Raw genomic sequence first — 13,908 nt, 5'->3', positions numbered from 1 at the left:
TCTCCCCTTCCCTCCCTCCCTCTCTCTCTCTCTCTCTCTCTCTCTCTCTCTCTCTCTCTCTCTCTCTCTCTCTCTCTTTCTCTCTTTCTTTCTGTCTTTTTCAAACGCTCTATCTATCCATCTCCCTCTCCTCCTCCTCCTATCCTCGATATCTCTTCATTTCTTGCCGCCATTTCTTTATTCCTCGCGTTTCGGGCCTGCGAACGACACCTTTCCAGCCAGCTGTCAGCCGCATCTGTAATTTCTTTCGCGCGCCGGGCATCGCGTGGCCACGATTAGAACCGATTGGGAACCGTTGGCACGCCTACACGACCATCGGGGATAAGGGTATCTAACAATAAGTTTAGTCAATGATCCGTCTGGCATTTAGGAAATTGTATTATCCAGGTTAGCAGCTCAGAAGATTGAACGTGGAACAGTTTTTATAACGAAATATTTAAACGTGTTTTTTGTGTTTTCAGTGTTCGACGAGACTATTCACGACAGTACGTACTTAACGGTGCTGCCTCGTTTAGAAGCTTAGCGTTCGAGCTTTGTTCGTGTTTCCTGCCGTGCAATGTGTGTAAATGCTTCGTTAAAAAGCGTTATAACAAAAGATGCGTAGTAGTTTTATTTTTGATGCTCAAAGAAATTGAAATCATGGTAGGGGATTCAATTTTATGCTGTTTAACACTTTTTTAAATCTCTAACTCTCTAAAATTCTGTCCACCTTGAGGATTGGTTGTCCAAAATTCTAAAGTAAATTAAATTCGAAATAAGAGTATTTAACAAGTTTGATCAGTGATTCTGACAATTTGAAAAATGTACGTCGATTGAAAGCTTGAGCAAAAGATAGAAGATTGACTGTGAAAGACTTTTACGAAGTATAGTAATAAAATGCTATAGTGTAAATAGTAATAAATATAGTAATAAATAGTAATAAATAGTAAATGCTTTTATGGTTCACAAGTAATTGTAGTAATTCGTGTTATTTTATGTTTGCATTTATGTATACTATATTAAAGTAAGTTATGTTGAAATTAATAAATTTCATTACCTTAACATAATTTTACGGCCGTTTACTATTAATTGTACGATGTAGAGAGCAATCATAGAATTAAATTGAATTGGAAATTTCAAAATTAAATAATTCAGTCTTGTCCTATATTGTTATAACTCTCAATGCCCAATGTTTAGTTTATTATTATTAATTAATTAAGGATGGATTTATTAATTAATTAATTGAGGAAAATTTCGTAATATCATGTCCTGACACGAAAGAAACTAAAAGGTTCCGACTTTTCTAAATGCAATAAACTTTTTGAATTTGCTAAAATTTCATCGATTGGTTGTTCAAAAAAATTCTAAATTAAATTAACCGAAGCTCTTCAGCGTGGAATAATTAAAACTTCAAACTAGAGATATCCAATAATAAGTTCAGTCGATGATCTCTTTTAGCAATTTAGAATTATATCTACATTTAAGATACAAAGTCGAACAAATAGTAAAAGATTAAAAGTAAAAGACTTTTGCGAAATGTATCGATGTTTATGGCAGTGGAGTTTAAAAAATTTTTGTGAATTTACTGCCGAATACTTATACTGAATATTTAAATTAAATTTCATAATGTAGATTTTGAAACTAAATCAAGAAATTTCATAATTCTCGATATTTTTAAATTTAACATCATGCAAATTTTATGAGTTTCGATAGTCAGAGTTTCCAAAATTAGACGTTTGAAAATTTTATGAATTTTTATCTTACATTCCGTGTTTTCAAATCGCTGAAAAAACCCTGATTTGGAATCGTTTAATCATTTAGAAGATTTAAATTAAAATCAAACAAATTTCATAACTTTAAATTACAAAAATTTCCAAAATTTACTGCTCGAAAATTTTAAATATAAATCACACTTAATTCTAAATCAATTCAAAGACTGAAATTTTGACGTACTGAAATTTACAAAGTATAAAATAGAATAAAAAATAGATTGGAAATAGATTAAAAAACCTAAGATAACGAAATAATAACATAAAAAATGAAAAAAATAGAGGAGAAGTAGATAAACTAAGAAATCTTTGACTTGAAACTTCAGTTTTAACATATATTTTATACATAAGACCTACTTAAAACCAATATCCCTAAAGTCACAAAACCCAACAGAAATGAATATCATATTAGTAATATATACACGCAATATATTAACATCAACTATAATTAATACCACAAAAATAAGAAATAGATAATTTTTAAGCAATTTAAAACTTCAATGTCTATTTAAATCGAAAATTCCTAAAGTTATAAAATACCAAAAAACAAACATCATAAAAATGACAGCAAATAGAGGGAAAGTAAATAACTCAGAGTTCTGAATTATGAGCCAATCTTGGAACTTGAACATTAACTCAAAGTCACATAGATTTAATATAAATTCTACTACGAAAATGTTGATAAAACATATATAAAGAAAGTAATAAATGATATAAATTAATAATAATAGATATAACCGCGAGATTTTAGACTTTGAGCCAATAAAGATTCTAATAATCCAAACATTATTACAAAAATAATAAGGAATAGCCTTTGAGCAATTTAAAACTTCGATGTCTATTTAAATCGAATATTCCTAAAGTAACGAAATAACAAAAAACAAACATCATAAAAATGGCAGCAAATAGAGGGAAAGTAGATAACTCAGAGTTCTGAATTATGAGCCAATCTTGGAACTTAAACATTAACTCAAAGTCACATAAATCTAACATAAATTCATACTATGAAAATGTTAATAATGATATAAATTAATAATAATAATAGTAATAATAATAGATATAACAGCGAGATTTTGGACTTTGAGCCAATAAAGATTCTAATAACCCAAACATTATCGCAAAAATAATAAGAAATAAATAACCTTTGAGCAATTTAAAACTTCAATGTCTATTTAAATCGAAAATTCTTAAAGTTATAAAATACCAAAACACAGACATCATAAAAATGACGGCAAATAGAGGGAAAGTAGATAACTCAGAGTTCTGAATTATGAGCCAATCTTGGAACTTAAACATTAACTCAAAGTCACATAGATCCAACATAAATCCATACTATGAAACTGTTAATAATAATATAAATTAATAATAATAATAATAGATATAACAGCGAGATTTTAGACTTTGAGCCAATGAAGATTCTAATAACCCAAACATTCCAAACGGTTCCGTATTCCCGCGCTCAAAACAGCGAAGTTGGTGGCCCGGGCGACGAATCCGGCAATTTTCCCTCCCCCCTCAGACGAAAGTTGGCACGCGAGCTGAAAGCAGGCCGATCACGGAAACCGAAATCAGAGGCGCAGTTACGAGGATGGATAATGACACATCTTGGTGGGGAAAAGTAAATACATACGTGGACATACGAGAGACCCGTTGGCTCTGTAACTAATGTACCTGACCCGTTTTAACGATCGATAACACCAGTGGACGCGATTAAACGCAAATGACAGTCAGAAGCGAACCAGAGACCGGTCATTATCGAATGAATTTCGATCACCGGCCACCGCTATTTCAATAAAAACAATTTTGCAACGTGTACGATGAAATTCAACGACTCTTTCGTTTGTCTGCTTGTTCGTGGAAACATACGCGTAGAAATTGCGACGAGAGTGGGCGCAACAACGCGATTTTCGTGTCGAACAGTATGAAAATATCGCTGGGGTATTTATTGACAACAATTTGTGAAAATTTCCCAAGTTTAGATTATGTAAATGTGTAATTAAGTTTAGGTTTACGTTTCTGTTTCTGCATTTGTGTTTCATGCTGCATTTAATATTTCGTTAGATTAATAGTAGGTTAAATAATTTTTATATATTATAAAATGTTAAAATAGGTTATTAAATATTATAGAAATTAACATAGGACTTTTAACATTTTTTTTTTTATAATTTTATAATTTCTTTTCTATAGGATTTCTATAATTCTATAATTTCTTTTCTATAGGATTTCTATAATTCTATAATTTCTTTTCCATAGGATTTTTTCTATAATTAATATAGGATATTAGTTATAGAAAAAATGTTTTTTGTATATTATAAAAAATTAAAATAGGTTATTAAATATAGAAATTAACATAGGACTTTTAACATTTTTTTCTATAATTCTATAATTTCTTTTCTATGGGATTTTCATATAGGATATTAATTATAGAAAAAATGTTTTTTGTATATTATAAAAATTTAAAATAGAATATTAAATTATAATATTTGTATGTATATTTAATTATATATATTATTAAAATATATTATAAATATAACATACTATTAATGTTATTGTAATATTAATACAATAAATTGTATTAATGTTGTAATTATAATAATATAATTTAACGATATATACATATATATGTGACATATCTAATTATACATATATGTGGATTTCTGCATATTTTTAGCAATACTGTAAAACAATAAACATTCCCTTGTATACAATCTAGTAATATTCTAGGCAACATTCAGAAGCGTGTACTAACATCACAAAATCTACGTTACAGATATATTTCACACACAAAACGTATATCTATGCAAACTTGTGGTCAGTAGTGTACACATGATTGTTATATTGCTCCTCGTGATTCATATTCTATAAATGCATCATATTATGAGCTTTGTCCTGATTGTCATTGCGTGCTGATAAAATGCAAAATGTAGCATTAAAATAAAAAAGTGTGTTGTTCGAATATAGAAAAATAGTATCATATATTGCTTCTCTGGTTAACGTAATGACTAATTCTAATTTTGTCCGGAATTCTTTTCTTTTTCTGTCTGAAGAAACATACTTTTGTTGCGAATTGTGTTACAAAAATGCGACATGTTGCATTTTCTTGTATATTTTTATTGAAGGAACGTTTCATCTGTCAGAAATATTGCGACAAGCAAAATTTATTTTGAATATTTGTTCGATGTTACGTATTTCAGCGCAGTGTTTCGCTTTAAAAGTTTCACACGAATGCACAAACGTTGCCCCCCCGTTATCCACCTTACTTCGCGCCTCGTAATTCTCCAAAGAAGTAAAATTTAAATATTGACATTGGTTTCAACGTTTCATCATAATAAGTACCTGGTTTACTTTGTGTATTTTCCACACTTTTGCGAACTATTTACATTTTTATATCTGCAAATTTCCCCCGAGCATACGAACGTACAAAGTCTAATTATCGTGGATCGCTCGATAAAAAAAAAATAAAAAAAAGAAAACTGAAAATACCACTTAAATTTATCGCGCTTTCAAACGCCGTTAAACAGGCAATTAAGTTAATTTCCGAACATTTTCTGCATTTCTCTGTACAATTTCCCCTTAGGCATAGAAACGTACGAAGCCTATTTGATCACGAATCACACGACACAAAGGAAATGAACCAAAATTAAAAAAAATCTAAAGTAAATATTTAAATTTAATTTCACCTTTAAGTGCAATCTCGTACATTTTCTATATTTTTCGCGAACTATCTGTAATATCTACATTTGTAAATTTCCCCCCGAAGTGTGTAAATGTACACGAGGTATATAAACATAATTAACACGGATCACTCAGAATGAGAAACGAATTGGGAATGCCATATAGAATTTATCTCGCGACAACGCGGTTTATTATTTTGAACTCTGATCGATCCCCTCCTCCTCCAGGAACGCTAACGAAGTTCAAATTAGAGGCTTGCTTCTCCCAGGAAAGAAAAAGTCGCCGCAAGGTTACACGTTGAACCTTAATGAGGTCGCCGATGACGTTTCCACGATCTACGAATAAATCGAGCGCGAGAAAGAAGAAGAAGAAGAAGAAGAAGAAAGGGAAAACAGTTGAAACACGTCGAATCGCGTTTTTACAATCGAGAGAACAATCGATCCTGGCGCCAGCGCGAATACCTTCTATCCTGTTGAGAGTTCGCTAGAGCGCGTCGCGTTCGAGAACTTTGAATGATAGAAAGACAAGAGAAGAGAAGAGTAAAGATAGAAAGAAGACACGACCGCGTTCTATAACCACGTTCGACCGAATTTTCGTTTCGAAATTAGACCGATCGAAAGTCTAAATTGGATTCGTTCGCAGAAGATCCAACTTCGTTCGTGCGGTACATAACGTGTACGTACATAACGTTGGAAAAGTACGCCGGCGAAATGAAGAAGGAAAAAAGAAACTGGCGAACCGGCGAAACGTTTGTTTCTTCGGAGTTCGCGGCACGGATCGATACGACTATTACTACAACCGTGCGTCCATTATTGCGAGCGTACAAACCGAAGATACGGGGGACTGGAATTAGCACCGCTTTCCCATCGATCCTCGCTCTGAATCATTTACGAGGCCGTATACATAACGGCCGTGCACGAGTCGCCGCGAAGCGAAAGCGTTTCTTAGACCCTGCACGTCGTGGAGTACGTTCTGTAAAAATTCTAGTTCCCTTCATTAGGGATATTCAAGCCTCTGGTTTCGAAGAAGGTTGTCACATCTTGATAAAAAAAGAGAGAGAGAGAAAAAAAAAGAAATATACGGGGAAAGGTCAAATGTTTGTGTTGCACGGGCATTAATCGTGTAGCGGCACAGGTATGCACAGTTTCTCACGAAAGTATTCGAACATTTATAAGTGGTTTTTTTTTTTTTTTTTTTTTTTTATGCATCCTACAGAATGTGAAATAACTCTATTAGTACGTTTTGTAGGTCATTCTGAATAAAAAAAAATGGACGTGTACCACGAGTTTCGGTGCGCTTGTTTTTTTAATTCGCTCGAAAAAAATTTACGTTCGTTCTTACATTCTTTCTTTTATTTTCTCTCGCTCGTGTGAAAAATTCAAAATGATGATTTCTCACGTCATAGAGCAGTGCGAAGAACTATTACAAGCAATGTCGCTAACGGTATTAGAAATGAAGTTAATAGAATGAACTGGCAACGACCATTAAAACATGATAAATCTACGCGTTCACAGAAGGAAGCTTGTCACTTTGAACGCCTCGTTTAATCTATACGGCTGAAAAAGGACGCGAGATTAAAATGAAAGATTATTTCTTCATTCCAGTTATATAAATGTGAAATTTGGTACAAACATAATAGTTAGAAATAGACTCATATATTAATAATTAATGAATATAATAATAACAATAATTAATAAATAAAAACCAGGGGAATGAAAGCTTTAGTACGATCTTTTTTATTCAGAATGATCTTCCAAACACGCAAAGCAAAAAGAAAAAAAAAAGAATCTAACCAGATCATCTAGATCTATTAAATATTACAACAAGTACTTTCTTCTTGAATATTTCACGCTTTGCACCCTGTTCGGATTCTTTAAATTTATATAATATATTATATAATATAATATATATAATATATAATATATTAATAGATGCAGTCTGTTTATTTGAACAAAATTTTTGTTACTGTTCTATCAGACGGACTCCCCCGCTAATTATACATGAATTTCTATATCCAAACTGTGATGCATGCAATCAGTGAATCCTTACTCCAATCTAAATTACTTAATCGTTATTTCGTTCAACAATCGGATATAGAATATTCATCAACGAGACCGAATAATTAATCAACCAAAAGAGAAATTCAACGATGTTCAACAATGAAATGAAATGAATGAAATGAAATTCTTCTGCGCGCGAATTTCCTAAACTTCCACTCGCCAAATCTTTTCCCGAAATCTCCTAAATTTCCTAAATCGCCCCCATTTTCAGAAAGAGGCGAGAGAGAAGTAGAATCGGCAAATCAGCCATCGTTTGGCGAGGAAACGGCACGCCGAAGATCCCAAGGATTCCCAAGGAGGGTGACCACCTGTGTTTCGCGCCACTTTCGAAACGTGTTTTTAATGAGACGACACCGAGACACTTGGAAACGGAGCGAGAAAGAAACGTGGGAAACAATGGCGGGGATCTCTAATCTGAAGGGCACTGGATCGAACCCTTCTTCTCGCGGAGCATTGTCTCCTCGACGAACCCTTTTGCTACTGCCACCTTTTCTTCCACGGTTTCTTTCGGCGCCCCCACCCCCTCCCGCTCCCGGCCTTTCCGCGACCCTTACGCGAGGCTTTAAAGAGCGAAAGAGAAAATGGAGGAAGAGCTTCGACTGGCTACAGAATAGTTACTGGCCCCTCCTCGACATTATCTTTACGCCTTTGCCGCTCGTACAAAAGGGAACGACGGAAGGAGGGTGAGAATGGAGCCCGTTGCCTGGGAGAGAAATGTTTGTCCACCCTGAAACGTGAGTTTGCTTTTCTTATTTCTGACCCTCCGCCACTTCTCTGTCTTGACCTTCTTTGGCCGTATATATATATATATGTGTGTGTGTGTATGTACGTGCGACAGTGTGAAGAGGGAGAAGTCATTTCGCGTTTCGAAACGGTTGATTCGATTCGGTCGTCGTTTTGAAACTGGTGCCGAACGGGGACTCGCAGTTAGAGAAATTTTTCTATCGATCAATTACGCAGCAATCAGCACATTCATTTAGATATAATTAGAGAGAGAAAGAAATGGGAAAAGTTAGAAACGAACTTAAATTCGCGCTCGTGGGAAATTTAAAGACGCAGAAAATGCATGAGATTAGGATATTCGCTTGGTCGTTAGAACAATTCGTCTGGTTTCATTTCTTAAATTATATTCGTAATAATATGAATCTGCATAAATATCCACAGTCTACTTGCGACTTCAAGTGAAAAATTTCTAATGAATATACCATTGGACCAATTGTATATATATATTTTTAACACTGAGGGTGTTAGGGAGTTAAGCTACGTGTAATTCAAGTATTAGAAAGAATTTGACGTTTGAGATTTGTGAAGCAGTCTTTTTCTACACTGAAATGTTTCAACACACTTTGAATTCATGTGTATACTACAGTAAACAACATGACCACTTTATACAAAACTGTACTAGTTTTCACTGGTAATCACTTTTCAAGTAACGTTGCCAAACAAACTTACAAAATAATTGGCAAGGTCCCTATCGATATATAACATCGGCAGAAGATGATTAGAACTCAAAGAACATGCTCTAATTGTACAAACTAAAACCACGAGAGCCGCTGTAACTTGGACCATCAATCAACGATTCAGCGGGTCATTAAACCCTGTTACCTAAACAGACCGAGAACCCAATACCCTACGTCAACATCTCCTATTGAGATCACACCAGAATTTCCAATGGAGAGCCAAGTCGCTAAACAGGCATTTTAGCATTTCACCCGTCAAAACAAGAGAAATTTCTCAGTGGGTCGCAAAATCAAAGAAAGAAATCGCTATCATCGTCAGAGTACTCGTTCGGATTCGGGGGAAATTTCGCTGTGAGGTAGTAATTAGGAATGAAAATTATGAAGCAGGTGACTGACACGTGCACGCAGAATTGCAAGATGCAATGATAATTCCAATAAAAAAGAAAAAGAAAAAAGTATCGATGTGAAAAAGAAATCGCGACGTGAAAGAAATTTATTTTATCGTGAATCGTTCGAACGAAAATTGCGAGAAAGATCGCCAAACAACGGCGTGAAATCGTAAAATACAAAAACGACGTTCCGTCACGGGGTGACAACGTCTGAAGAACACGCACCGTGTAAATATCCTACGGTAAAAAATAAAATCGTAAAATGAAAGAAATGCTATTTTCGAAGACACGGACGCAATGATCCCGAAATCACGAAACGAAAGAAACGAAATTTCCCATCAGCTGACCGACCCCTGTCCAATTTAAAGTCACGATTAAAGGTCGTTAACCGCTTGCGCTGGCAACTGATTGCGGACCATAACGAGCGGCCGAACCGTATATATACACACAAATAATTCGTCGCTTTCTTCTCGAACTCGTTCGGTGTGATCTATCATCCGGATACTAAATTACTAAAAAATACACTCTGAGAAACTGACAAGATACTACTAATTTCGGAGCAGCAAAAACTTGCAGCGCAAGAGGTTGAAAGGGTACGACATGATGGAAATGGTGGAAATAAATGGGAATATAATTGCATCGTCGTGAGTGAGCTGTTCGACTGAGAGCATCTTGAAGATGCGACCAAAGGGTGCACGCACCGGCGCGAAAACGCACAGAGCCAAAGATAACACGCTCCTCGGCTGGACAGGGGATAAGGGTTGCCGGAAGGCGGGAGAGGGGTTGGCGGACAGCGTGGCGGCGGCATGGCGAACATGGCGTCGTCGAGGTCGCGTCTGCGCCTGGCCGCCAACACCGCGTGACCACGATCAATACCTGTACGCGCTGTTGTGCCGGGGCAAAGGATGTTGAATTCGAAAAGTGTTATTCCGCGCGTCTATCTCTGAATGATATGGAAGGGAACGCCTCTCCACGTGGGTGCCACGTGTGCGCTTCCGCCCCGCGTCTCTTACGCGCGTGCACGCGCTTGTCCGATTTCGTCTGGCCGGCTCCAAAACACGGAGACCGCCCTGCTTCCTCTCTTTATTCCTCTCTTTATTCCACCGACTCTCTCCGTTATCTCCGCGATTTTCGTCGGGACACCGTCGTCGTGCGACACTGTCGTCCGGAGCACCCTCGAGCACGCACGACACCCCCTATCATTTGGCATTCAGTCGTTTTCGAAACGACTCGCGTCGAGTCACGGGATTTTTGAAAAGTTCCAGGGATTCAGAAAAAGGGGGAGCAGAGTGGCTAAGAATTCTTACAGTATATAGAGCTAGCTTTCTACGGATACGTTGCAGCGCGAAAGGTTTTCGCGCGGGTTGAAAATGTCCGAGCAAAGCGCGACTCGGCGTGGAGCTGTATAAAGATCAGTGTCGACAGGGTGAATAAAATAGGTAAAAGCGTTTCGCGTTCGCGATTGGCAAAGGTGAGATCAAAGTAAGAGGGCAAAGTAGTTCGAGGATCGGGAATCGTAACTGGATGATTCCCGAATCTTCGAGCGACACGTTGCATTCGTCGCGGGGACAACGACAACGATATACGACGTGGAACGCGTGAATCAGGGAATTAGATTCGCGTTCGCGGATTAGACGTGCGTTTAGATGATTAAGCGCGCTCGAGACGATAGCACGTTACATTTTTTTTTCTTTTTTCTTCTTTTTTTTTTTTTCGGTGAGAAAAGAAAGTTAGACACAATATATAGATACAAGTATATATGTCGAGACACTATTCCGAGGTTTTTTAGCAAAGACAAAGGTGATGAAAAAAAAGGAGCGTGTCGTTGTATCGTGGGGGAGGGGGATATTTCGACGGATGGACTAACCTGCTAGCCGCAAGGCCGACATTCTCTGAAACTCGGGCTCCTGCAGCCACTTCCACATCCGTCGGAAGGTCTCGCGGCCGCTCTTGAGCTTCGACCAAGGCTTCGGATTGCGCAGTAGATCGCTGAGCGTTCCCTGACTACGGCAAAGAACCCTCTGGGCGAATATCGCCTGCGGTATGCTGTACCTCTTCAATTCGGCGCTGATCCTCTGGGCGAGCTCCTTCGTGTTGATCTCCTCGACCTCACCGGCCCCGTTGCCAGCCGACGAAACGGTCTTCATAACGACCGAGGTGTGTTGCACGTGCTGCGTGTGCGATATCGTCTGTTGCGGCATCGACTGTTGCTGCTGCTGCTGCTGCTGCTGCTGTTGCTGCTGTTGCTGCTGCTGCTGCTGTTGCAGCTGGGTCTGCATAGGTGGTGGCGAGGCAGCGGGCACCGAATGCGTGGGCGGGGAATGATGAGAAGGCGCGAAACTGGCCGTCGCCGAGACGGACGGCGGCGAAGATGGGCTCAACGCCGCCGGGCTCTGCTGCAACCTCGGCAAAAAGGCCGGATCGTAGTGAGGACTGGCGGACTTGTGCGGCGAATTCAATCCGCTCTGGCTGTAGGCGCTCTGCGGCGATAAAGGACTCGGCTGAAGGCCCGCGCCCGGCGAAGGATAATTGTGCGGCGGCGACATGCTCATCGAGGGCAATTTGTCGTACGCGTACGGCGAGCTACCCATCCCGATGCCGATGTTGCCGAGGCCGTTGTTTTGCATGACCGCGAAACTACCGGTGACGCCGCCAGCCGCGTGTGCACTGTATACAAACTTGTCGCTCATCGTCGAGATCGGCGGTAACGGCTGTAACGGCGTGAGGGTCGCGTAAGAGGAACCCGGACTGAAACCGGGCGGCGACATCCTTTCAGCGACCGAGGTCAGTGTCTGATAGGTCGGCTCCGGCTGCATCGCCCTGAAGTCCGTCGCGTCGATCATACTCGCGACCGAGACGCTTATCCCCGACGTCGGCGTTAGCTTGCCCGGACTGAGAAGCTCCGAGTCGGCGTCGCGCGAGTCCACGTCCACGTCCTGAGGTGGCACGATCACCGACAGGGACTCCCTCGCGTTCTGTCTACTACCACCACCGGCACCACCTCCACCACCGCCACCGCCGCCACCACCGCCACCGCCACCGCCGCCGCCGTTTCCGTTGCCACCACCGGCGCCACCGACGGCACTTCCGCCGCTGCCGCCACTGCTGCTGCTGCTAGTGCTGCTGCTGCTGCTGCTGCTGCTGCTGCCACCGCTGCTACCACCGCCACCACCGCCGCCGCCGCCACCACCGCCACTACCACCACCACCACCACTGCTATTACCGCCGCCGCCGCCGCCGCCGCCGCCGCCACCACCACCACCACCGCCGCCAATGTTACCGCCACCGCCACCACCGCCACCGCCGCCACCACCACCACCACCACCACCACCACTACTCGTGCCGCTGCTACTGCCACCGGCGCCTCCGTTACTGCCGCTGCTACCTCTCGATGGCTCCTGGGACGACGACAGATCCTCCGCGGCGGCGAGCTCTCGCTCCTCCTTGACGCCGAGCGCGCCAGCCGCCAGTAGTTCCAGCGGCAAGCTCGCGCACGCGATGTCGGGACTTTGCGACGCGGAAGACGACATACCCTCTGCGTTACCACCTCCACCGTTACCACCACTTCCACCGACAACGATGTGTCTACCTCCCGTTCCTTCTCCGCTGCTGCTGCTACTGCCTCCGCCGCCTTCGTGTTGATGCTGCTGCTGTTGTTGTTGATGTTGTTGTTGTTGTTGTTGCTGATGCTGATGATGATGATGATGATGATGATGATGCGGCTGGTGTTGTTGTTGTTGTTGTTGTTGCTGTTGCTGCTGCTGCTGCGAATGAAGATGATGAGTTCCTTGATGATGTTGCTGATGTTGTTGCTGTTGCTGTTGATGGTGGTGATGATGGTGATGATGGTGGTGGTGATGATGGTGATGTCTACCCCCACCGACCACCGTTCCTCTACCACCACTGTTACTACCTCCACCGCCTCCGTTCCCTCCTCCACTTGCACAGTTCCCATTCGAGCCACCCCCACCGGTTCCCCGGCCATGCGTAGAAACCGCCGCCGGGGAATCGACCGAGTCCAGTAATTGCTCGCTATGCGATTGATGATCGGCTATGTCCCCTATACCTTCCATTTACGCACATCTAGTTCGGGTGGTCGCGCACTCGCTCTCCCGTGCTCGGACACACCGCGTGCACACACCGCGGGGGGACACGATCGTTTCACCACGAGAATATCGTGCTCGCGCACTTTCGTCTCTCTGTCTTTCGCTGTGCGTCGACGGCGCACCTTCGCGAGCTCTGTGTCCGCGGATTCTTCTCGTATCTTTTTTCTTTTCTTTCAACACTTCCCGGGTGTTCCTTTTCGATCACCACCGTCGTCTCTTTCGGCTGTCGCGACTCTTCGACTCAATGCTATATTGTCATCAACTGTACGATAACGAGTTGGTAATCGAGCAAACGATAAAATCCACGCGCGCACCCGTAACACGATTCTCTCGCCGTTTATCACACCACTACTCTCGTCTACTCTTTCTTTTCCCTTTCTCCCTTCTGCTGTACGACTCTCGTTCGCACTACCGTCTCGAACGTGTCACTCGGCGGAAGACCAGTCGTGGCTCGCGTCGCGTCGCGAAAA

General features: G+C 40.9%; 1 protein-coding gene across 1 annotated transcript; it reads right to left on the bottom strand.

The window, feature by feature from the left end:
• Positions 1–11,123: 11,123 nt before the first annotated feature.
• LOC122534677 (hepatocyte nuclear factor 6-like) lies at positions 11,124–13,606 on the bottom strand. The gene is made up of 2 exons (XM_043665535.1): positions 12,718–13,606; positions 11,124–12,333 (listed from the first exon to the last, which is right to left on the bottom strand). Exons 1-2 carry the CDS (start codon positions 13,403–13,405, stop codon positions 11,195–11,197), a joined length of 1,827 nt encoding a protein of 608 aa, XP_043521470.1. The 5' UTR covers positions 13,406–13,606; the 3' UTR covers positions 11,124–11,194.
• Positions 13,607–13,908: the final 302 nt, after the last annotated feature.

The sequence above is a fragment of the Frieseomelitta varia genome, unplaced genomic scaffold (assembly GCF_011392965.1).
Source record: "Frieseomelitta varia isolate USP_RPSP 00005682 unplaced genomic scaffold, Fvar_1.2 scaffold_624, whole genome shotgun sequence".
Lineage (NCBI taxonomy): Eukaryota > Metazoa > Arthropoda > Insecta > Hymenoptera > Apidae > Frieseomelitta > Frieseomelitta varia.
The sequence above is the reverse complement of the archived record's forward strand: the minus strand, read 5'-3'. Positions and strand labels throughout refer to the sequence as shown.

Bases quoted from the DNA above. Each gene is read 5' to 3' on its own strand.
- LOC122534677 (XM_043665535.1), bottom strand. From the start codon at position 13,405: ATGGAAGGTATAGGGGACATAGCCGATCATCAATCGCATAGCGAGCAA. The intron at 12,334-12,717 runs GTAGCAGCGGCA...GCGGTGGTGGAG, and splicing joins GTCCCAGGAGCCATCGAGAG to GTGGTGCCGGTGGTGGTAGT.